Source organism: Apium graveolens, chromosome 3 (genome assembly GCF_009905375.1).
Source record: "Apium graveolens cultivar Ventura chromosome 3, ASM990537v1, whole genome shotgun sequence".
Classification (NCBI taxonomy): Eukaryota; Viridiplantae; Streptophyta; class Magnoliopsida; order Apiales; family Apiaceae; genus Apium; species Apium graveolens.
This window is the reverse complement of record NC_133649.1, coordinates 70,656,316-70,680,409: the sequence shown is the minus strand read 5'-3', so window position 1 is coordinate 70,680,409 and position 24,094 is coordinate 70,656,316. Positions and strand designations below refer to the sequence as shown.

General features: G+C 34.4%; 1 protein-coding gene across 1 annotated transcript; it reads right to left on the bottom strand.

The window, feature by feature from the left end:
* Positions 1-16,244: 16,244 nt before the first annotated feature.
* Positions 16,245-18,263, bottom strand: LOC141712406 (ethylene-responsive transcription factor RAP2-13-like). Its single transcript, XM_074515334.1, has one exon. It carries the CDS (start codon positions 17,548-17,550, stop codon positions 16,531-16,533), a length of 1,020 nt encoding a protein of 339 aa, XP_074371435.1. The 5' UTR covers positions 17,551-18,263; the 3' UTR covers positions 16,245-16,530.
* Between the last annotated feature and the right edge of the window lie 5,831 nt (positions 18,264-24,094).

Here is a 24,094-nt window from a genome sequence, read left to right as displayed (position 1 = left end):
ACAAACATCCAAATATCCAAAGTGCTAGTTCCTGCCATCACTACTTCTCCAACACTTCAAATCAAAGGAAATCTTGATGGAATTGATCTAATCCAGCTAGTAGCAGCTGAGATGAAGGTGAAGGAGCAAAGAAAAAGAATTGATGAAAGGATGCAACAACTGTTTGGCTCTACAACTTCAGAATCATTATCTGTTAAACATAGCACAAAGGTTGAGCCAATCATTATGGAGCACAAGCCAGTAAGGAGGAATAAGGATGGAGAAACTTCCTTCAGGAATTCGAAACCCATGGTACTCAAGCCATCCACTAGATTCAATAGGGACTCTACAAAGAACCCTCTAAACTTTAGTCAATCAAAAGAAGTAGATTTTCCTCTTCCAAAACCTGATGAAGATAAAGTTTTGGGTGGTAGCATCATAAAGCACAAAGAGACCAATGATGTAGTGGAAAGAATGAATATGGCTATCATTTATAGAGAGGGAAAGAGTATCTGTGTGATGCAAGGACATCCCAAATTCTCAAAAGCCAAGGGAGAAAAACCATGAGGTTAAAGGAAGAAGCTAAAAAGCTGAAGGCTGACAAAAGAGCACAAGCAAAGCTTGAAAAATAGCTAAAGTCAAGTCATGATGAAGAAAAGAAGAAGATTGAAGACAAGAGTGAAGAAGACAAGATTGAAAGCAGAAATGTGGATATGGGGAATGTGGTTGGTGAGAGTGTGGAGGAAAGAAAGGAATGGCAGAAAGGGAACAGAAAGAAGGCCAATGCAAAAAGGAAGAGTGAAAATGACACTGTAGAAACCCAATCAAAATCTAAACCACTACCTTCCATTCCTGAGCCTTTTGTTGCTGATCCTAGTATAAATGTCCATGGTGAACCAATCATTCCTAAATAAGAAACCTATTGATTGGGACACCATCAACTTGCCTACCTTCCTAACTACCTCTCCACCGCCAAAGAAACTGAAAAGAAAATCCAAATCTACACCTCCCCTAACCTCAAGTAAATTCACTCATAAATATAAACCTAAGCCCAAGCCACAAGCCTCAAAGGATGATTATGTTCACATTTGTGACATAAAAGAGTTTACAGATATTGAACTCTATCTGGATGAGCTGGAGGAAGTAAGGGAAATAAGTGCATACAAACAGCTCCCAGAGAGGCTAGTGTTCAAGTATAAAGGAAGAGAGGAAAGGACTTGGCCTCTTCAAAGAATTCTGAATGAAGGCTATTCTACCTTGGTTAGAGTCTACTCAGCTATCAAAAGGGATTCTGGCTTTACCAGGACTGCCAAAACTGAGATTCTCAACTAGATTGCCAGCATAAGGAAAACTTGGTGGGAGTCTAATTCCTTGCCTAGAACACTACTCATCCCTGAGCATGGAGTTACTATTCATAAATCACCTCATTGGTTGATGGACTTCAGAGACAATAAAGGAGTCAGAAGATTTTTCAGACTTGAAGACCAGCTTAAAATTGCCAGTGATGAAACTCTCAAGGACATGCAATCTAAGTTGGATATCAGTGAAGAAGATGAAGCTGAATTCTACAGACAACTCCAACTCCAAGTAGAGGAAAATGACAGGAGGCTAGGGAAGAAAACAAGGGATCAAAGGAAAAGAAAATAATCTGCTCAGCCTAAAGGAGCATCCTTGGAAACAATGTAATTCTTCAATTCTATCTCAGTACATACACTTTTGCAGCACGTTTGAATTTCTACTTGATTTCAGTTCATATATTTGTTAAGTGTTTTGTTATCATCAAGTTAAACCCAAATTTATGCCTACAATTCTAGTAGACATAAATAGGGGGATTGTTAGGAATATGTGTATTAGTTTGATGATAAGTTAAACAAAACACTTAAGTAGAAATCTAGTGTGTGTAGCCTCAACGGATAAGACCATTCTGGCTATCCGTTGATGGAGTAGCTTTACTTAGAAATAAGTTTAGTATTGTAGCACATTTCAGTTTCTATATTTAAGTTATAATTCTTAGATGTTGTGGGAAATTATAAGTCATGTTGACTACTAGTGGATATGCAAAAAGGAGGGCTAATTGTAAATATTTCATGCCTTATAATTCTGTATAAATGAAGTAGTATCAACTGATAGATTAAAGGCCTTCAACGGATGAGAAACAAAGCTTCAGCGGATGTCTCTAAAGCTTCAACGGATAACATCCATCAACGGATGAGTGCATCAACGGATAAAGCTTCAACTGCTAATGCATCAACGGATAAAGCTTCAATTGATAAAGCATCAACGGATAAATTCATCAACGGATGAAAGCTTCAACGGATGCTAAGTTCGATAGCAGTTGATAGTGACAATTCATAAGCTGACAGAGGCACATGGGTTGACAGAGACAATTGGAATGTGGTAGCCTCTTGGAGGAATCAAGAAAATGCAGCATTTCCATTCTGGTACAAACAATGAAGTATTCAAAGATTCACAAATTATCCTAGATTGCATTGGATAGAGAAATGAAGAAGAAACATGTGAAGAATCTTTTTTATTGTATTTGTGCTTTTGTCTTCACTTGTAATCTTGGTGATATATAAACCAAGTTGCAGCTAGTAATTAGAGTGTGAATTTTCCAGAGCTGTTTAGAAAAATATAGAGAGAAAATCATCTACTTTGTACTAGGACGCAGCTGTGATTAATTCTTTTGAATCACAGATTTTCTGAAATACACATCTCTGGTGGAACAACAAATCCACCAGAAAAGTTTTTAAAGCCTTTGTGTTCTTTACATTTGTGTCTTGAATATATCTGTCTGCACCTGCTCAAAGCAATTCGCACACAACTGTTCATCAAAACACTTAGCCTTTGAAACTGCTCAAAACTTGAAAAGGTTTTGAGATTTACATTTAACCCCCCTTCTGTAAATCTCATTGTTAGTTTCTTGGGAATAACAAAACCTATGTGACTTGTGACATTCAATTTTGTGAGGATACATTTCCTTTCAAACATATCAGTGAATCTTCTCTAAATCCAAATCACACTCTCTTATCGCTTTGGGACCCAATACACACTACCAAATCCAACCAAACCAATTCTACTTCTTCCCCAACACATGTCCCTTTAGATTTATAAAAATCTCAAACCCTTAGAAATACCTCCTTACCAATCATATTTAACTCGCCTCCACATTTTCCTCCCTCCCAACCACCTGTCCACACACCTTCCTCCACAACCACCTTGACTCTTATCTCAACTTTACATCATGCTCCCTCCAATCATACTCCTTCCCCAACTTCTTTATCATCTCCACCAATTATATTACCCTCTCACCCATTACCAGCTCGTGTAATTGTCACTCGTGCAAAAACTGACAACTTAAAACCACGACAAATATTGGATCTCTATGCCAGCACCACATCATCGTACCTTTCGGAGCCAAAAACAGTCAAACAGTCACTTAAGATACCTCATTGGCGTGATGCACTTAATACTGAATACTCGACTCTCATAAAAAATAACACTTGGACTCTCGTCCCGCCAAATCCATCTCAAAATATTGTGGGATGCAAGTGGATTTTCAAAACAAAAACAAATTTTGATGGAACAATTTCCCGTTACAAAGCTCGTCTAGTTGCGAAGGGGTTTCACCAACGTCCGGGCATCGATTATTTTGAAACTTTTAGTCTGGTAGTTAAACCAACAACTATTCGTATCATCCTCGGTATTGATGTTAATTTTGGTTGGGAATTACGGCAACTCGATGTCAACAACTCCTTTCTACAAGGCCATTTAAGTGATACGGTATTTATGCAGCAACCTCCCGGCTTTCAAGATTCCAAGCATCCTGAATATGTTTGTCTCTTAAAAAAAATCTATCTACGGTCTTTGTCAGTCTCCACGCACTTGGTACAAAGAACTTCATTCCTTTCTACTCCAACACAGGTACATAACTCTCTCTCTGACACTTCCTTATTCATCTACAATAATGATTCAGTAATTATTTATGTTTTGGTGTATGTCGATGACATTATCATCACTAGTAACAAACCAAATGCAATATCTAATTTTATTACTTCCCTCTCATCCCGCTTCTCGATCAAGGATCTCGGTCCCCTCCATTATTTCTTGGGTATGGAAGTGCATCCTACCTCTCAAGGTCTTTTTCTATCCCAACACAAATACATCACGAACATACTCAATAAAACCCACATGCTTAAGGCCAATGCAGTGTCCACTCCTATATGTCAGTATCCAAGTCGATTAACCTTACATGATGGCACCCCAAAGTCTGACGCTACAGAATTTCGAAAAATTCTTGGCTCACTTCAGTATCTCTCCCTCACTCGCCCCGATATTTCTTTCTCGGTCAATAAATTATCCCAGTATATGCATAATCCTTCTGTGACACATTGGGAAGTTGTAAAATATGTGTTGCGATATTTGAGAGGTACTATCACTCATGGGTTACACATCAGAAAAAATAAAAATCCCACTCTTTATACTTTCTCCGACTCAGATTGGACAGGCAACTGTAATGATTATACTTCTACTTCGGCATACATTGTGTTCATTGGCAGCACCCTATCAGCTGGGTATCCACAAAATAATAAATAATTGCTCGCAGCTCCACCGAGGCCGAATATCGGTCAGTAGCCAACACTGCAGCTAAACTCAATTGGATCACTAATCTTCTTAAAGAAATTCATCAACATTGTACCACACCACCGACAATATACTGTGACAATATCGGTACCACTTATCTATGCAAAAATCCAGTCTTCCACTCTCGTATGAAACACATTGCCTTGGATTTTTATTTTGTTCGCAATCAAGTGTTTCAAAACCTTCTTCGTGTCTCTCATGTACACAGCCAAGATCAACTAGCTTAGGGATGGCAAAATAATCTGATCCGACGGATACCCGATTCGAAACCCGAAATTTTGGATTTACCGAACCCGATTTTTTGGATTTGGATATGGATTTAATTTTTAAACCCGAAAATTTTTGGATTTGGATTTGGATATTAGGTATATCGATCCGAAACACGATCCGAAATCCGAAACTCTATCCGAACCCGAAACCCGAAAAAACCCGAATTATTATATATATATATAAATTATATATATATATATATTAATTATATATATTAATTATATATATAATATTATAAATTTATATATTACACATTATAATATATGTAAATATATTTTAATAATATACATTATACATATTATTATATAATTTTTAGAATATATTTTTTTATATTTATGTCAAAAATTAACTAACTATAAAGTTTAATTAAATATAATTATTCGATCATTTAAACGGGTGATAAGGTTTATAAGGTTAACAAAACATCTTTTAGTAATAAATCTAAAAAACTGGGTATCAATTGAGTTGATTTTTTAAATATTAGCTATATATATAATAACACAATTAATTATGTGATGTAGTGGTTGGAGATGATACATTAAAACTCTTTCTCTATAAGTCGTGTTCGATCTCAAGCACTTGCAATATCAATAATTATAAAAAAATTCAGATTTCGGGTTCGGATTCGGGTTTCGGGTTCGAGTATGAATATCCAATTTAAAAAAATTTCGGGTTTTGGGTATACCCGAATCCGATCCGAAATCCGATGGATCGGGTTCGGATATTCATTTTCGGGTATTTTTCGGGTTCGGGTCGGGTTCGGGTATGGATAAAATTTTCGGGTTTGGATATGGATTCTGCAATACCCGACCCGATCCGATCCGACCCGATTGTCATCCCTAAACTAGCTGACTCTTTGACCAAAGCTATTTCCAAAAAACAGTTCCTGCTACACAGGTCCAAGATTGGTCTCCATGACGGAAGCTCAATCTTGCGGGGGCATGTTAGACCTATTCTTCAGGAAGATAACAAACCATGATATATATTGTTGTGTATCCTGATGTACATGTATAATAGTTGAGATAGTGGCTCCATATATGTAGGAACTAATTCTAGTCAAGCTATTATATAAGCACAGTCGTTGTTACAAATGTAAATCAATCAATAAAATATTTCTATTATCTTTCAAAGTCTTTTGACATTCTATACCGAGCACAATTCGGGTCGAAGTTAAACGAGCCGGGTGAACCGGCTCGTTAATCCTAATCGAGCCACCATTTTCTGTCAAACTCGACTCGATTATCATACGAGTCGGGTCAAGCCAGCTCGCGAATTATAACGAGCCGGACTTTAACAAGTTGAGTCGGGCAGCCCAAATTCAAAAATTTTAGCATAGCCCACTGTTTGTATAAGCCCAACCCACTATAATATTACACACACTTATACTCTATCTCAAAACTGAACATGATACTTCCTGTCTCCGTATCAAATTAGTTATCAAACATTCTAGCCTCTGGGCCCACTGTTTGTATAAGCCCAGCCCGCGATAATATTACACACACCTATACACTATCTCAAAACTGAATATGATACTTCCTGTCTCTGTATCAAATCAGTTATCAAACATTCTAGCCTCTGGGGTTTAGTTAGACTCACGAGTCACGATCGAGTTGCGATCCAAATCTAATCTATATCCAGCTCTATTATTATTAAAGAGATAACAATCTATTACTTTGATTTCTTTTCCTGAATTAGATTGTGCTTATAGGAATATATGGTATCTTCGATACAACTTTTACCTACAAGTTAATGATCTTAAATGACTAAATAGTGAGCCTTTATTTGTCAATTTGTGTATTATATCTATCTTTTGTATATCTATTCATCTTTTTGTGTCCAATTAAACTCTAACTTTTAGTTTTTTTTGTTGTTTTAATTGTTATTATGAATTGAATTTGTGTAATTGAAGTGAATCACTCAATAACAACATTGAAATTAATGAGGAATTTTAGGGATGGCAATCGGATCGGATCGGGTATTGCAGAATCCATATCCAAACCCGAAAATTTTATCCATACCCGAACCCGACTCAAACCCGAAAAATATCCGAAAATGAATACTCGAACCCGATCCATCGGATTTCGGATCGGATTCGGATATACCCGAAACCCGAAATTTTTTGAATTGGATATTCATACCCGAATCCGAAACCCGAACCTGAATCCGAAATCTGAAAATTTATATAATTATTGATATTGCAAGTGTTTGGGATCGAACACGCGACTTGTAGAGAAAGAGTTTTAACGTGTCATCTTCTACCACTACACCACATCATTAATTGTGTTATTATATGTATGGCTAATATTTAAAAAATCAACTCAACTGATACCCAGTTTATAGATTTATTACTAAAAGATGTTTTGTTAATCTTATAAACCTTATCACCCGTTTAAATGATTGAATAATTATATTTAATTAAACTTTATAGTTAGTTAAATTTTAACATAAATATAAAAATATATGTTCTAAAAATTATATTATAATATGTATAATGTACATTATTAATATATATATATATTATAATAATATAATGTGTAATATATAAAATTATAATATTATATATATATAGTAATTAGGTTTTTTTCGGATTTTGGGTTCGGATCGGGTTCAGATAGAGTTTCGGATTTCGGATCGGTATACCTAATATCCAAATCCAAATCCAAAAAATTTCGCGTTTAATCAGGTTCGATAAATCTAAAATTTCGGGTTTCGGATCGGGTATCCGTCGGACCAGATTAATTTGTCATCTCTAGAATATGAATGGGAATGGAACTGGAAAGAATGTTTGTTGCAGTAAAATTGCGGAAAATTGGTAGTACTCAAATGTACATGCTGATCATTTTGGGATCCTTTTATTCGGGTCTTATAATTGTATATTATAATGTATATATGATACTGATTATATTCGTATATGTTGATCTTTCTCTTCTGCAAAGTGCATATTGCTACTATATTTTTGATGGTCCTTAGCTTTGCTTTTATCCTGACTGCCACCGGAGCACACATGATGAATATAAAGTGCATTGGCTGAATATATAGTAGCTTCCCTGTTATACAATTAGACTTCGGATTTTGCATATATATATTTTCAACAGAAAACTTGTAATATTGTAATATGCAGTTATTTAATTTATGTTCTAGCAGCACTAAAATGCATGGACTTTGGACTTTTGCATTGTTTGTGTAATCATATTGTGCAATGTCAGGAACCAGGAAGTCGATGTTTGATATTTTAGCCTATAATATTTTTTACAAATTATATATTTTTTTAACGAGTTCAGGTTCGAGTCGAGCCGAACTTTCGAGTTCGAGTCGAATTATATTCGAGTCTCGAGTATACTCGGCTTGACTCGTATAAATAAACGGGCAGAAAATTTGGTTCCAGCTCGACTCGTATACATTATCGAGTTGAGTCGGGTCGTCATAAACGAGTTCGAGCTGCTCGTGAGCAGCTCGACCCGGATTACAGCCATACCAGAGTATCTTCATTATCAGCAAAAGGTACTTAAAATAAACTAATTATATATATAAGTAAAGTTTTATGCAGTCCCCTATTTTTTTGGAGTTCAGGAGTTCGATATATATTCTGTAAATAATATAATATATAAAATATTGTAAAATATATTATTATGTGAATCATATTTTGCAAATATCATTATTTTATTGATTATCTCGCAAATCTCATATATTTTGCAAATAAAATAATATAAAATATATTATTCTACAAAATATTATTAGTTTGCACAACATACATGTTCATGTTGCAGAATATAATATGTTTTGCAATATTTCACTTATAAAATATATGTGATTTGCAAAAGATTTATTAAAATAGTGATTTTTGTTAAATATGTTTCACAAAATTATATATTTTGCAATATTTTATATGTAGAACAAACCAAACACCTTTATTTTAATAGTGATAAAGACATTAGTTACTACTTTTAGCTACATATTAATAAAGCAAACACATATATTTTAATTATTTTGGAAATTATAGTTGTAATTTAGTTAAGTGGAAGTTCAAGTTTATGTGTAATTATAAGAGTAGACAATACAATTAAGGCAGGGACTTTTCGTTCAAGTTTTAGTTTGACTTAACTTATGACTAAATATTTGTTATCAAAATTACAGACCCTAATTTTTCTGTCAAATGATAATGTGTCAATTATGGATTTCATAATTTTTCAACAATAATAAGGACGATTAGTGTCCCAAATCAATAATTACCACTGTTATGCTACATTATTTGATAAAAAAGTGAGAAATACATTTGAGTAACTTTTAAAACAAAAGTAGAGGGGTTCATACATAGTATAAAGAGTTATCGGGATCTAGGGTTACTCTGTCAAGAAATGAGTCAAAGTTGTCGCTGATCCTGTCTGTTTGTGCTCGAAAGATGTGTTAAAAGAGTTTGAATATTGCGCAGTTAGCTAAAATAAGTAAAGTACCCCAGTCAGAAATTTGTCAGTTGATTTACTTTCCCAAAAGATGGGATGTGACCCCAGCCCTCGACAACTCACCGAGCTGCTGGTCAGGAGTCAGTAATTACTATATTCGGCACAAATATTCAAATTCACTTGCGAAATTGAAAGTTGATTGTATTAATTTTTTTGCCAGAAATTTAGATACTCAGCCAGATTTTGAAGCACTCAGTAGAAATTTGAGTATTCAAATAAAATGGATCCAGATTTATGCTATATATATAAAGACATATACAATACGGTCGCAACTTGTTGAAAAAACCGAAAATGTTCAGATTTTCTCATCTCTCTTGACTGGAAAAATTATGAACCTGCTCACAGTTTTGAATAAAAGTACTAGCCTTCTCTCTTTTTCCGCGCATTAACATGGGAATATATTAGAGTATAAGCTAGTATTCAGAGATAATAATGAAGTTAAATTAATTATAAACTAAGATTCAGAGCTAACTAATTGAAAAGAATTCTCATCATTTTTAAATTTACACTCGCTGCTCTTAATACATTTTAAAAACTCTTCCTGAATTACCCAAAAAATAACAGGTAAAACAGGTTTATATTGAAATTCGATGGCTCGATAGATAAAATAATATTCTAACTACCAAGGCAAATGGGACAATCTCTTATGCAAATGGGACAGTCCCTTTACAAATGAGACAGGGTATGGGACACTCTCAATTACACTGCAGAAAATAAATAACAGAAATAAAATGTAGAATGCTGAAAACTGAAAAGTAAAAACATCAGAAGTTTTCACTTGGTTCGGCCCCTACACCTAGTCTATGGCCTACATCCAAGTCCCCATGCCAACTAGCATAGAGAATGTATTATATCAACTTTAATAAAAGAACTTACAGTCTTTTCCTTGATTACAAATATAGCACCTGAAAGAAACCCTTTCCCAAGCTACCTTGCTACCTAGCCCACTGTTATTCCTTAGCCTTCTAGCTACCTTGCTATACTTTGAAATCAAGCTTGCCACAACCCGACACAAAGTTGATATGAATACACGAGTACAAGAATAAACAAATTGATTACAACTCAAACTAGGTTTCTTGTTTTTCTGGATATGAATATCTCGGGTATGAAACAAGAAAATGATTTCAGATGATAAAAGATTCTCGTGAAAGTGTTGGCTACAAATCTGAAATGAAGAGTTGTATTTATAAGCAAAGTTCTAACAGATTTATTTTCAAACACAAGATAAGGTTGGAAGATAAGTTTGTTTGAAAATATTTTGAATGAATCTTTGAAACTAATCTGTTAGTACGTTTAAAAGAGATAAATCAAGTAAAGATAAGGCTTGAGAGATTTAAAACTTGATTTATAAGATAAGGTGGTAGGTTTGTTTGAGATAAGGTTTATCCAGATAAACAAGATTTACACAAACCCTAACAACCTAATACTAAACCTGCGGGATAGACTTCCAGGAAGATTGAACAAACTGCATTCTGATAAACATTGCTGAGATCTCGGATGATTCCAATCTGAAGTCTTCATTCTGTTGCTAAGAACTCTTATCATCATAAACACTTGAATTAACATTCTCCCCCTTTTATGATGATGACAAAGAAAGCATAAATGCTCCCCCTATCAAAAACATTAAAGTCTTGTAAAACAAAGTTAGAACCAATAGAATATATTGCAGTTTATGATACATGCAATCAATATGAGAATGAGACAACTAAAGACTGAATGAGACACGAGATCAATATGCATAAAAGAGACAGTCTCAATCAATAAATACTTAAAACATAACAACCCATCCCTAAACCAGGATGCCCAGTTGTTAAAGAAAATCACATTATCAATTCAATCCAGGAAATATATCACATAAATCATCCATCAAAAAAAAAATTTAAGTTCAAACACCAACACACCAGCCAAAAACATAGTCTTAAACACCCAAAAGAAGAAACATCGTCTTAAAACACATAACATCGTAACAATTTCTCCCCCTTCATCATAAAAGGGGTCTCTAATCAGAATCGTCATCAACATGAACTAGAGCTTTGCGTTTGCCTGAACCAGAAGCCTTGTTCTGGGATGAAGGAAACACTGGAGCCAAGCCATACTCTGAAAATAACTTGTCAAAAGCTTCCTGAGCTGGAGCCGAGCCATACTCTGAAAAGAAGGCTAAGGAAGTTGAATATTACTCATCTCTTCCTCATTAGAATTATCTGCCTGGAAATGAATAGAAGTTGTCTCATTCAAAAGAGACTGCCTCATTTCCGATTGTGAAGATTTATCCAGAGGAGTAACAGAATTCATATTTGAAACACTATCGGGTGTCTTTGGAGAGCCAGAAGATTCATCTGAAGCTTGAGTAGATCCTGAAGAATTATCAGAAGACTGAGATGGACCTGGAGAGTCTTGACTGTTTGATTTGTAAGAATGAGACTGACTCTTTTCAGAATGAGACTGTCTCATTTGGGAATGAGACGATAGATCTGTAGTGTCTTCATCAATTTGAGATATATTCCTTGAGGATTCATTGAACGCAATATTGATGGATTCTTCTACTTTGTTCTTGACAGAATTATAAACACGATAAGCTTTGCTTGTTGTAGAATATCCCAAGAAAATTCCTTCCGTAGATTTCGCATCGAACTTGCCTCGATTATTTTGAGTATCTAAAATAAAACACTTGGAACCAAATACTCGAAAATAACTAATATTAGGAGTCCTTTTCTTAAGCAATTCATACGGTGTTTTAAGCAAAATAGGACGAATAAGTACTCTATTTAAAACATAACAGGAAGTATGTACCGCTTCAGCCCAAAATTTTCTTGGAAGCTTACTCTCATGCAGTAGAGTTCTGGCAATTTCCTGTAGAGTTCTGTTCTTGCGTTCTACTACTCCGTTCTGCTGAGGAGTTCGAGGAGCTGAGAATTCATGAGTGATTCCTCTTGATTTACAGAAGGTTATGAAATCCTTCTCGAATTCACCTCCATGATCACTACGAATAGTATTGAGCTTAAATGAATACTTAGTCTCAAGGTTAGTAATAAGATCCTTAAACTCAACAAAAGCTTCATCCTTAGTTCGTAAAAATAATACCCAAGTAAAACGAGAATAATCATCAACTATAACAAAAGCATAATTCTTACCTCCCAAACTTACATACCTTTCTGGACCGAAAAGATCTAAATGAAGAAGCTGCAAAGGAACAGAAGTTGATACTTTATTCTTAGCAGTAAAGGAAGTTTTCACCTGTTTTCCAAGTTGGCAAGCTGAACAAGGTTCTATTTTCTTGTACTTCAGCTTTGGTAGACCTCGAACCAGATCATGAGAAGATATCTTCCGAAGAAGATCCATGTGAACATGACCAAGACGCCTATGCCACAGATCTTGTTGTTCTTGAACGGTAGCTAGACAAATTTCTTCTTGCTGCTCATCAAAATCTAACACAAAAATATTTCCTTTCCTTTTGGCAAATAAAGCAAACTCGTTAGTATGAGTACCAATATAGCATACATCTTTATCGAACTTAACCTTATGACCAGCATCAGTAAGTTGACTTACACTAATGAGATTATATTTCAAACCATCAACTAAACGAACATTAGAAATGGCAAACCTGTCATTACCAATGGTGCCTTTTCCAATAATTCTGTCGGTGTTTGAATCTCCAAGAGTAACTAAGCCACCTTCCTTGGCAACTAGAGATAGAAACTTGGATTTATCACCTGTCATGTGACGTGAACAACCACTGTCGATGATCCATTTATTTCGTGAAACATGGACCTTCAAACAAACCTGCAAGAATTGCTTTATCCCTTAGGTACCCACTTAACCTTGGGTCCTGGTTGGTTAGTATCACAAATCTTATATAAATGTCTATCTGATTTCTTAATCCACATCTGAACAATATTAACAGAAGTATTAGCAGATTTATATCTAGTAGACGATTTATAAGATGAGTTAGAGAAGTGGTCCTTGATACCACATAATCTAGATTCAGCTGTAGGGTGGCCAGCTTTGCCACAATCTCGACATTTCTCATAAGGCATCTTATATTTCATAGGAGCTCGCTTATAACCGCCTTGAAATGCACGTTTCTTGATTGACTCACATCCTAAACCTCCTTTATCAAGAGAAGATTTTTGTTCACCAAGAAGAGCATTCAAAGTTCCTTCTCCATGAAAACATTAAGCTAAATCCTTTTCAAGTTGTTCGACTTTCTGCTTTAATTCAGGAACCAGGGGATCAGGAGCACTGTCTTCTTTAACGGTTTCTGGATCAACATATATTGATTCTTTCTTCAAAGCTTCAAGGCATACATCCTTCATCTCAATCTCATTTTTGAGATATTGATTTTCTTCAGTAAGTTTTGAAACCCTTTCAAGCAATGATCTGTTCTCAGCAACTAGGGCTTCTTCCTTCATGGGGTCATCCATTTCACTAAGAACTTCACTTAAAGCTTGCTTTAAATAAGCATTCTTTTCTTTCAACTTCTTAACCTGGACCTGCAAATTTAAAATAGACGAAGATATATTTGAATTATACTTAATATTCTGTACCTCATCATTATCACTGGAGTTGTCCTCTAGTCCAGCAAAGCAAAGTTGAGCAACTTCATCGTCTAAATCGATCTCCACATCAGATTCATCATCACTCCAGGTAATTAATGCCTTCTTTTTGTTCTTCAGCTTGTAGCAGTCCTTTTTGAAGTGCCATTTCTTTCCACACTCAAAACAAGTATCCTTGCTTTGATTCACTTTGACCTCCTTGCTCGGATTAGATTTGAAGTCCTTCTTCGGAAACTGTGACTTCATAGGTCGTTTGGAAACATTCCGTTTGGCAAGAAATTTATGAAACTTCTTTGTTAGAAGAGCAATCTCTTCATCAGAATCATCAGGAGACTCATCTGCATCTGCATTAAGTGCAAGAGTTTTCTTACGAGGAGCTTCATCCTCTTCATCATATATACGCAGCTGATTTTAGAATTCTTCCAATTCACTGAACAGTGTTAGAGTATCCATAGTCGAAAGCAGTGTTGAATCCTGCAGAATGGTAACCTTTGGAGCAAACTTCTTTGGCATTGCTCTGAGGATTTTCCTATTAATCTCAGATTGAGGAATGATCCTTTCCAGAAGTGAGATGGAGTTCATCAATGTCAGAAACCTCCCTTGAGCATCTCACACGCTTTCATCTCTTTCCAACCTGAAACCTTCATAGTCACTCATTAGCATACTTAATTTTACTTCACGTACCTTAGACGTGCCTTCGTGGCTGACTTTGATCGTATCCCAAATCTGTTTGGCAGTAGTACATGCTGAAACTTTTCTTAATTCTGTAGCTACCATGCCATTGAAAAGTGAGTTCATAGCTTTAGCATTGGAATTCATTGCGTTCACTTCTTCGGGAGAGAGATCCTTGAGAGATTTTGGCTTCCCTTCTTTCATAGGAATTGTGAAACCATTTTCTACAGCATCCCATTCAAATGCATCACGCTGGAGAAAGATTTTCATCCGAAACTTCCAGTCACTGTAGTTTTCAGCACCATGAAGCAGTGGTGGATAATTGTTTGAATACCTATCTGGTTGAGCCATGGATCGCTAGCAAAATAAACACTAAAAAGAGAATTAAATGCACCTGCTCTGATACCAAATGAAATTCGATGGCTCGATAGATAAAATAATATTCTAACTGCCAAGGCAAATGGGACAGTCTCTTATGCAAATGGGACAGTCCCTTTACAAATGAGACAGGGTATGGGACAGTCTCAATTACACTGCAGAAAATAAATAACAGAAATAAAATACAGAATGCTGAAAACTGAAAAGTAAAAACACCAGAAGTTTTCACTTGGTTCGGCCCCTACACCTAGTCTATGGCCTACATCCAAGTCCCCATGCCAACTAGCATAGAGAATGTATTATATCAACTTTAATAAAAGAACTTACAGTCTTTTCCTTGATTACAAATATAGCACCTGAAAGAAACTCTTTCCCAAGCTACCTTGCTACCTAGCCCACTGCTATTCCTTAGCCTTCTAGCTACCTTGCTATACTTTGAAATCAAGTTTGCCACAACCCGGCACAAAGTTGATATGAATACACGAGTACAAGAATAAACAAATTGATTACAACTCAAACTAGGTTTCTTGTTTTTCTGGATATGAATATCTCGGGTATGAAACAAGAAAATGATTTCAGATGATGAAAGATTCTCGTGAAAGTGTTGGCTACAAATCTGAAATGAAGAGTTGTATTTATAAGCAAAGTTCTAACAGATTTATTTTCAAACACAAGATAAGGTTGGAAGATAAGTTTGTTTGAAAATATTTTGAATGAATCTTTGAAACTAATCTGTTAGTACGTTTAAAAAAGATAAATCAAGTAAAGATAAGGTTTGAGAGATTTAAAATTTGATTTATAAGATAAGGTGGTAGGTTTGTTTGAGATAAGGTTTATCCAGATAAACAAGATTTACACAAACCCTAACAACCTAATACTAAACCTGCGGGATAGACTTCCAGGAAGATTGAACAAACTGCATTCTGATAAACATTGCTCAGATCTCGGATGATTCCAATCTGAAGTTTTCATTCTGTTGCTAAGAACTCTTATCATCATAAACACTTGAATTAACATATATATATAGAGACAATTAATATGTGTGTCCTATTCTGTGTTTTACTAAATAGATTTACTTTCGGTTTAGAAAAAAAACTGAAAAATGTAACGGTAAGCGAACGAGTACAGTCCAAAAACCTTTATATGAAAGTCACTTGTCTACGAGCAGAACTATAGTTTGATATGAAGAATATGCCTCCCGAAAAAATTCCAGAAGCTTTCAAATTTAGAAAGGAAAGAATATATTTGTGTATAAAACTTACAACTAACATATGCATCGCAACGCAAATAATTAAACTTTTGTTGGCGTCATATTCTGGAAGTAAAAGAACACTGTTTACTAATTTTAAGCAGCAATTATATTCTAACTATATGAAGCATAACAAGCTCCCTTGGTCCCTTGGCCAGGCATATACAAAAAGTTACCACCAGGCCAATATTGACTTTGAAGATCATACCTCATGCACTTATACAATTACAAATATAAAACTTGATGATTTACCTCTGCAAATGTCAAATATTCCATTGCAGAGGCCACTAAACTATGAATACAACTAAACATATATATTAGTATATTACAACAAAGAATATAGAGCTTCCCAATCAATTTCCATGGAAGGAATCTCCTGTGACTTAAAATTCTCCAACTCATCAAATCTTGGCTCGGAGAAATCAAAGTAGGCCAATTCGGATTCGGGTGATGATCCACCTGACAAATCTTGACCCGAAAGAATTAAATTATTTTTGCATGTATTTTCCTCCTTAGAAATGTCAGCTTCAGTTGGGACAGAATCTTTAACCACTTTAATGGGCTTTTTTAATTTCTTCTCTTGTGGCCCAGTGGTTAAATTTTTACAAATGGCTTCAAGCTTTGCATCAACACAGGAATGAAGTTGTTTGTACTGTGGGTCCAACTTTAAATTTGGAAAATTAAGCCTAGCAAAATCACCCCTCAACTTATAAGCAGCTCTATCATAAGCTAAAGCTGCTTCTTCAGCTGTGTCATAAGTACCAAGCCAAAGCCTGGTTCTGTTTCTTGGTAAACGAATTTCAGCGACCCATTTACCCCAATGTCTTTGCCTAACTCCCCTGTAAAGTTTTTTGGGCTTTGGTAGAGTTTGGCCATGTTTCATTGGAACAGGCTTGGGTCCAAGAAAGTTGATGGACTTTTGGGTTGTTGAAGTGTTTGAAGCCCAGTAGTTTTGGTGGTGTTGGAGGTGCAGTTGAGATTGGATTTGGAGGATTTGAGAAGGAGTGAGTTGGTTTAGTCCTAGTGAACCACTTTGATCAAAATTCATTTGGTTCAAATTTGAAAAATCTTGAGAAAGCATTTGGGGTGGGCTAAAAGATGGGTAAATATTATTGGGCTGTGAAGAGGAAGAAGAGAAAGAATTTGAGGTTGAGGTTGAGGTTGAGGTTGATGGTAAATAAGAAAAAGAATTTGAGGTAGACGGTAAATAAGAAGTACTAGTAGGAGGAGGAGGTGGTGGGGGAGGAGCACTTTTCATAAAAGGTTCAAGTGCTTTCATAAGCTGATCTTCACTATCACTAGAGAAGTTTGGGCTGCTATTGTAAAAATTCATAGCTGCTGCCATTACTTCTAAATTTAAAATTCAAAACTTAATAACACACAATAATATGTAATTGTACAAACAGAAAAAAGGTAACAAAAACAAAAAAAAACAAAATTAAAAGTTATAGAAAATATATTAAATATATTAAAACTTCAAAACCTAGAAGAAGAAGAAGAAACTATAGAACAAGAACCTGTTTCTTTGTAAAAATTAAGGAACAGATTCTGTTAAAGATAAATAAGGATCAAAGAGGGGTTTTTTTTATATTGAAACCTTTTGATACCCTTGTAAAAAAGAAGAAGAAAATTACGAGCAAACTTGAGGGATACAAAAAATAACCCCTGTCAGCTGCTTTCATAAAAGTAAGTAATGATTAGATAAAGATACATCAAGAGAAGAAAATTTACTAAAATATTTCTGAAACACCTGGCTTTCAAGGAACTCTTTGTGGGCTTTGTTTGATTCTATGAGTGTGTAATTCTGTGTGTGTGTGATTGTGTGTGTATGTGAGTGTGTTTGTGCATGCATATATGTGTTGTGTTGTGCTGTGTGTGTATGTGTTGTTGCTAGTTGCTACAAAATCAAGAACATAAACCCATAAATATTGAAGACTGAAAGACAGACACTTACAGAAAGGGAACTAAGAAATGGGGAATCGATCAGGGGGGGGGAAGAAAGAAAGATACTGAAATACAAACACTCAGATTTAGAAGTGGCCTCACTTTGATTGTTTCACTCTTGCAGAGATTGTGATGTTATCTTTGTCTTATAAAGGCCCCAAGGCTGTGACTTTTTTGCATGTAATGTTGACAATTTCAATATATTGGCCCCACATTACTTGGATTATTAACTTGCTCTTCTTCATGTTAATGTCAAAGGACCCAGGAGTTAGCTGGCTGCTGGAGGATGACTGTGTTAGGTGGCAAGGTGTTGTCTTGCGTCAATTTTCATGAAAATTCCACTTTGGAACATTCTAAAAAGTTTTTTTTGTCAAGTTTTGAAAAGAAAATTTGATTGTTTTAGGTTCTGAAATTTTTTGAAAAAAAATAATTAGGCCAAAGATAAAACAGTGAGAGTATGAAGTATCACACGAATTCTAGGAATAAAGCACACCTCACATAGAATCTCTCCTGTTCCTATACAGCGACACATGTTTATCATACAAATATGCACTAGAAATATGTGCTTCTCAGCATTTTTTTTTAAAAATCATTATTTGTAAAATTAGTGTTTTATTTTAAACTTAGATCTTACTTTGGGAGTTGAATATACTGAACAAAGATTTTACATTACGTTCTTAAGTGTACTTCCAAGTATTTTAAGTTAAAATTAATGTAATAATAATATCTTAATAAATTAATTATTCCATTGTGATGTCCTTTTGGAATCGTTCATGTATCAACAAAACAGAAAGGAAAAGAGGAATTAAAAAAATAGTTAGAAATATTTTCATCAACTTTAAGTATATAATTATGTGTTTTTTAGACTACCGGGACATTTTGCAAGCCAATAGCCATTAGGAGTGCGAAACTGAGAGAAGCTGAATAGCCCTAAATGTCATACTTGCACACAAATTTGCACGTCAAGAATTTTCCCAATCTGAGTTATGCACGTAACTATTAGTTAGTTGAGGACTCGTAATTTAGTGTGGGCGCTACTTAGCTTGTCTGGGAGTTGATTTTGAATTACGTCCATATTTAATCTAACTTCATAACCAACTTTAATTCATCCAAATTAAAACATCCACTTGCTTTCGTTATTGTGATCCGAAGTTACGTATATTTTGTTGCATTTTTACGCTTACACCCAAGTGGACGAATAATTTTATTTTTAACATGTCAATTTAATTTTTTGTATATTTTCGTATTGGATCTCGTAGTATTTCGTAATGAATGTCATCGTAGATTTAGGATAATATTTAAAATAAAGATGTTAAATATATATATATATATATATATCTTTCATTCGGAAAAATATAATTAAAAAATTAATATTTATTTTTTCATAAAATTGATCAAATCGAATCAAGTACAACTAAATAAATATTACTCCATCAGACTTCCTAGACAGTGACCTAGCTTGCTAAAAATTGCTAAGCTTAGTGAGATGAATTGCACGTCAACAATATTATAAGCTCTTCCTTCAAAAGTATCGCGTGCATTATTACTGGTTGATACAAGGAGTGATATTGTTCTCGAAATGTTGTATTTCCTTTAATTCTTTTATAAATTTTCCTTTAATTCTTTTATAATTATATATTCCAAATAAATTAATAGAATATTGTACACCCAACAAAGTCAAGAACGCAAATGAACTCCATGATATATGCACTTGAAATATTTCGGACTACTTCGGAGTGCTTGAATGTTAACGCCTCTTCTATTTATTTTTCCTTTTTTTTTTGAATCACTTCACCTGAATGCCAATATTGAAAATATTGAAAAGAGTAAAAGGTACACTAACACTAAAAAAAAAAATTAAAGTGTTACCGATCATTCTAATTCCAAATTAGCATCAACTTCCTACAATAAAAAGGGGGGAACCGATATTTACTAGTCGGTTATGTCGTTATTTGTGATCAAATTTCTAAATCACTCGCTTGATCGTTTATAATTTACAATTTCCAACCATTTTATAGTTGTTAAAATGAATTGATAGAAATGTCAATTTTTTTATAGTGAACATGTATTTTATGAAAGATGAATAAAGAAGAATAGTTTACTGACTTTTTTTATAATTACAACACACGTACACCTAGACCTGACAAAATGGGTTTGGATTCGAAAAAATCGAACCAAAATTTATCAAACTGAGATCTGAATTATAAAATCAGATAATTATCCAAAAATCAATTTAAACTAATCTGAAAGTTATCCGGCAAAAATTTACCCGAAAATAAATTGAAATAGAAGATCTGATTATAACTTGGAACATATAATTTATAATTTAACAATTTTATATTTATGATAATATAATTATTTAATTATAATTTATTGTAAAAATATATTATATTATACTAAAAATACTAAATTTATAAATAGAGAATTTGAAAAGTCTCACGAATTGAAAATATTGATAAGTTATGATTTGAAAATATTTAAACTGAATTTAATCCGAACCGGATTTTGTCTGATCTTAATCTGAATGTGATCTGAATTTAATCTGAATTAGACCCGAACCGAATCATATCTTATCCGATCCGATCTAAATCGTCTCCAAATATATCATAATGACAAAAGGGATCCAATATAAAATTGATGTGATCTGAAACCGAACTAATTATTCGAATTACCAGATTTACGGATTCGAATTTGTGACCACCTCTCTTAATGCAGTCAAAACTCGAACCACTGCCGAAACTCGAGCCACTGCCTCAACGCTAAACCTATCTTGAATGATGTAATATTTTTGAATCAGTGGAATGAGTACGGGATTTATACAAGTATATATAGTGATGGAGAAAAAAGGAAACACATTATACATTGTCATGAATTATGATATATTGATGATCAGGGGCGGAACCAGAAATCTAACATGAGGGAACCAAAATAAATAAAAGTAGAAAATATACCGATTTATTTGAGATGTGCACGTTTTTCTTTGATCAAATAAAAAGGATCAATGATCTCCTCGACAGAAATGGTCTCCGCAATCTCCTTTTCAATATACACTATCAAATAATCCCTAAGAAATTCATCTTTCATTCGATTGCGAAAACTTGTTTTCACAATTTTCATAGCAAAAATAGCTCGTTCAGATGTTGCAGTAGATGCTGGAAGAGTCAAGACAAGCCTTAATAGTCTAACAACTAATGGATATATGTCATCTCTGTGGTTACCAATCCATGACATAAATTATCAAGAGTAGACAGATTCTTCAAATATGGATGAACCGGAACATCTAACTCATAATATTGTAGTTCACACTGTAGATGGATTTTTTCATCTCCCAAAAAATCTTCTGGATAAAACTTTTCAGCTAACTTGCAAATGTTCTGTATGTTGAAAGACCTGTACTATCTTTATCTTATATGTTTATTTATTAATTATTAAGATTAATGAACAAATTCCATGATTTACATCTAATCAATATTATTTTGAATGAAATAATTAACAAAATCAATAAAATTTTGTATAATCAATTCTCAATTTCAATTTTTTTTTTAAAATCTAGGGGGGCCAAAAAATATTTTGATAGTAAATTTTAAAATTTTATATTAAAATTTTGGGGTTATTCCGCAGTTGGCGGGGACCGGGGCTCCCTTCGGTCCCCCTAGTCCCTCCCTTGTTGATGATCTTGGACGTCCATCCTGGTTAGGCCTGTCAATGGATCGGGTTTGGATCGGATCGGCCTAAATCCATATCCATATCCATTTATTTTTTCGGATTCGGATCGGATCGGCTCCGGATTTTTTATAGGCCGATCCATATCCGGATCCGTTCGGATCACGGATTTCGGATCGGATATCCGCTCCATTTATGTATATTTATTTTTTAACTTCAATTATTACAAAATCTTTTTAAAATTAACAATTTCAAAAAATATTAAAATAAAAGTAGAATTAACGAAGTTCAAAGATAAATTGCGAACTAAAATTCGCTTTTTGAAACAAACATACTATTGGGTTGTACAGTATTTTAATTCTAATAATAAAAAAAATTGATGTTGCTAAATGAAAGTTTTATATGAATTAAGAGTTTGGTTATGCGACTCTAAAAGGTAAAAAAACTAGGGCTATAGAAATGGACTAGACTATGGAGATCGAACCGAACGAAATATAGATAATGGGACTTGACTCGAGGATAATGAGACTTGACTCGAGAATAACGGTACTTGACTTAGAAATAAAAGTGTTATATGAATTGAGACTTGTGTTATGCGACTTTAAAGGAAAAAGAACTAGAGTTATAGAAATTGACTAGACTACAGAGACTGAACCGAACGAAATATAGATAATGGGACTTCACTCGAAGATAATACGTTTAAAATTAGAATTATTAAAAAATATTTTTATTACATTATATATATAAACCGGATCGGGTTATTAACGGATCGGATCGACCTAAATCCATATCCGCTCCATTTATAATCGGATTTTTCTTATCGGATCGGATTTTTAATAGGTCGATCCATATCCACTAAAATGGCCTCGGATCGGATCGGGTCGGATCGAATTTTCGCTCCATTCACGGGCCTAATCCTGTTAACTAAGAAAAGTTATTCCTGATCATTCATCCGCCGCATATCAGGAAACTGCATAATATTTGTGTTTAAATCAAGTTCAACTTATAATAGCAATTCATTTTAAAAACCAGGAAAGTTGATAGTAACTGCTAACGTAGAATCCAGATTATCGTAGCTAGTCATCCTAGTAGTAGAAAAATACAAAACCCAGCACACATTAATTACTGCGAGAGCTTGAAATTAAGTTTGAACAAGTGGAGATATTCATGAGCCGGGGCCCGAAACATACGCGTTTGAAAGAAGCAAACTGTATCTGGAGAAGTTCAATGGCGAACATGGACCCATTTACCCATGCAATAGGCATAATGTAATGCAGATGGAAGCATGGGTGGAGACGATAACCCATCCTCATTCATCACCCTACCATGTAACTCCCATGATCGCACGTCCTCTCCATTCAATAAATCTTAAAATTTAAAACTAATGTTGGAATAGTTAAAAAAAACTTCTAATATTAAAATTACAGGTAGATTACTAGATTCCAAGAAGTAATATTAGATACTGACTGGTGTTTGCTTTGAATCATTGTTATCTTGTGTGAGTTGATAAGTACATATATAATAAGGTGTTTGTAACTTTGTTTAAATCAAATTAAGGGTCAAAATCCCCCAAGAGCTGCCTTACTTTGTGGAGACTACTCTCGGCCCTCAGTGCCTCCATGAAGTATGGGATCTTCAACCATGTATTGTGGTCAACACAAATTAACATACAAAATGTCAACTGAGATTTGAGAATAGTGGCTTCAAATATAATAGTAATCATTTGTCAACTCTTACACATGCCCCCGCACTCCATCCCGCATTCAGTTGACATTGTGTTTTTGCTTCTTCAACTCTATAGTGTAAGCTTTAGACTTTCTTAGTTCTCCGAATCTCACTATATGCATGCATGTACCAGTAATAATGATAGAACAACTGGAAACTACCAATAATAGATTGGTAGGTGTAGACCCCGTGGATGGTCAAATTTGGTTATGATTAATTTCTGATTAGTGGCGTGTCGTAGATTTTAACATTTTCAGAGTAAGATTATAATTGAGACCAATATTAACGGGTTAACTGAAACAAATTCTCACATATCTTCAAAGAGTTTTTTGAATGTTTTAGTACTATTACTTATTTAATTGCCAGATGTAGGTTATCATATTCATTCTTAGCATTCACCTCCAACTTGGGATATACCGGAGTTCTGCCAAAAGAACTTGTTGCTAAACGTACAAATCAGTAAAGAACTATGAAGTGAGACTAATGAAAAGGAGAGTTTTTGGATCAGTTGGCATCGCCTCGTAATTCTGGAGATGTTGATATACTCCTGTTGTGGA

What these genes read in the sequence shown, in the direction of transcription:
- LOC141712406 (XM_074515334.1), bottom strand. Translation starts at nt 17,550, where the DNA reads ATGGCAGCAGCTATGAATTTTTACAATAGCAGCCCAAACTTCTCTAGT.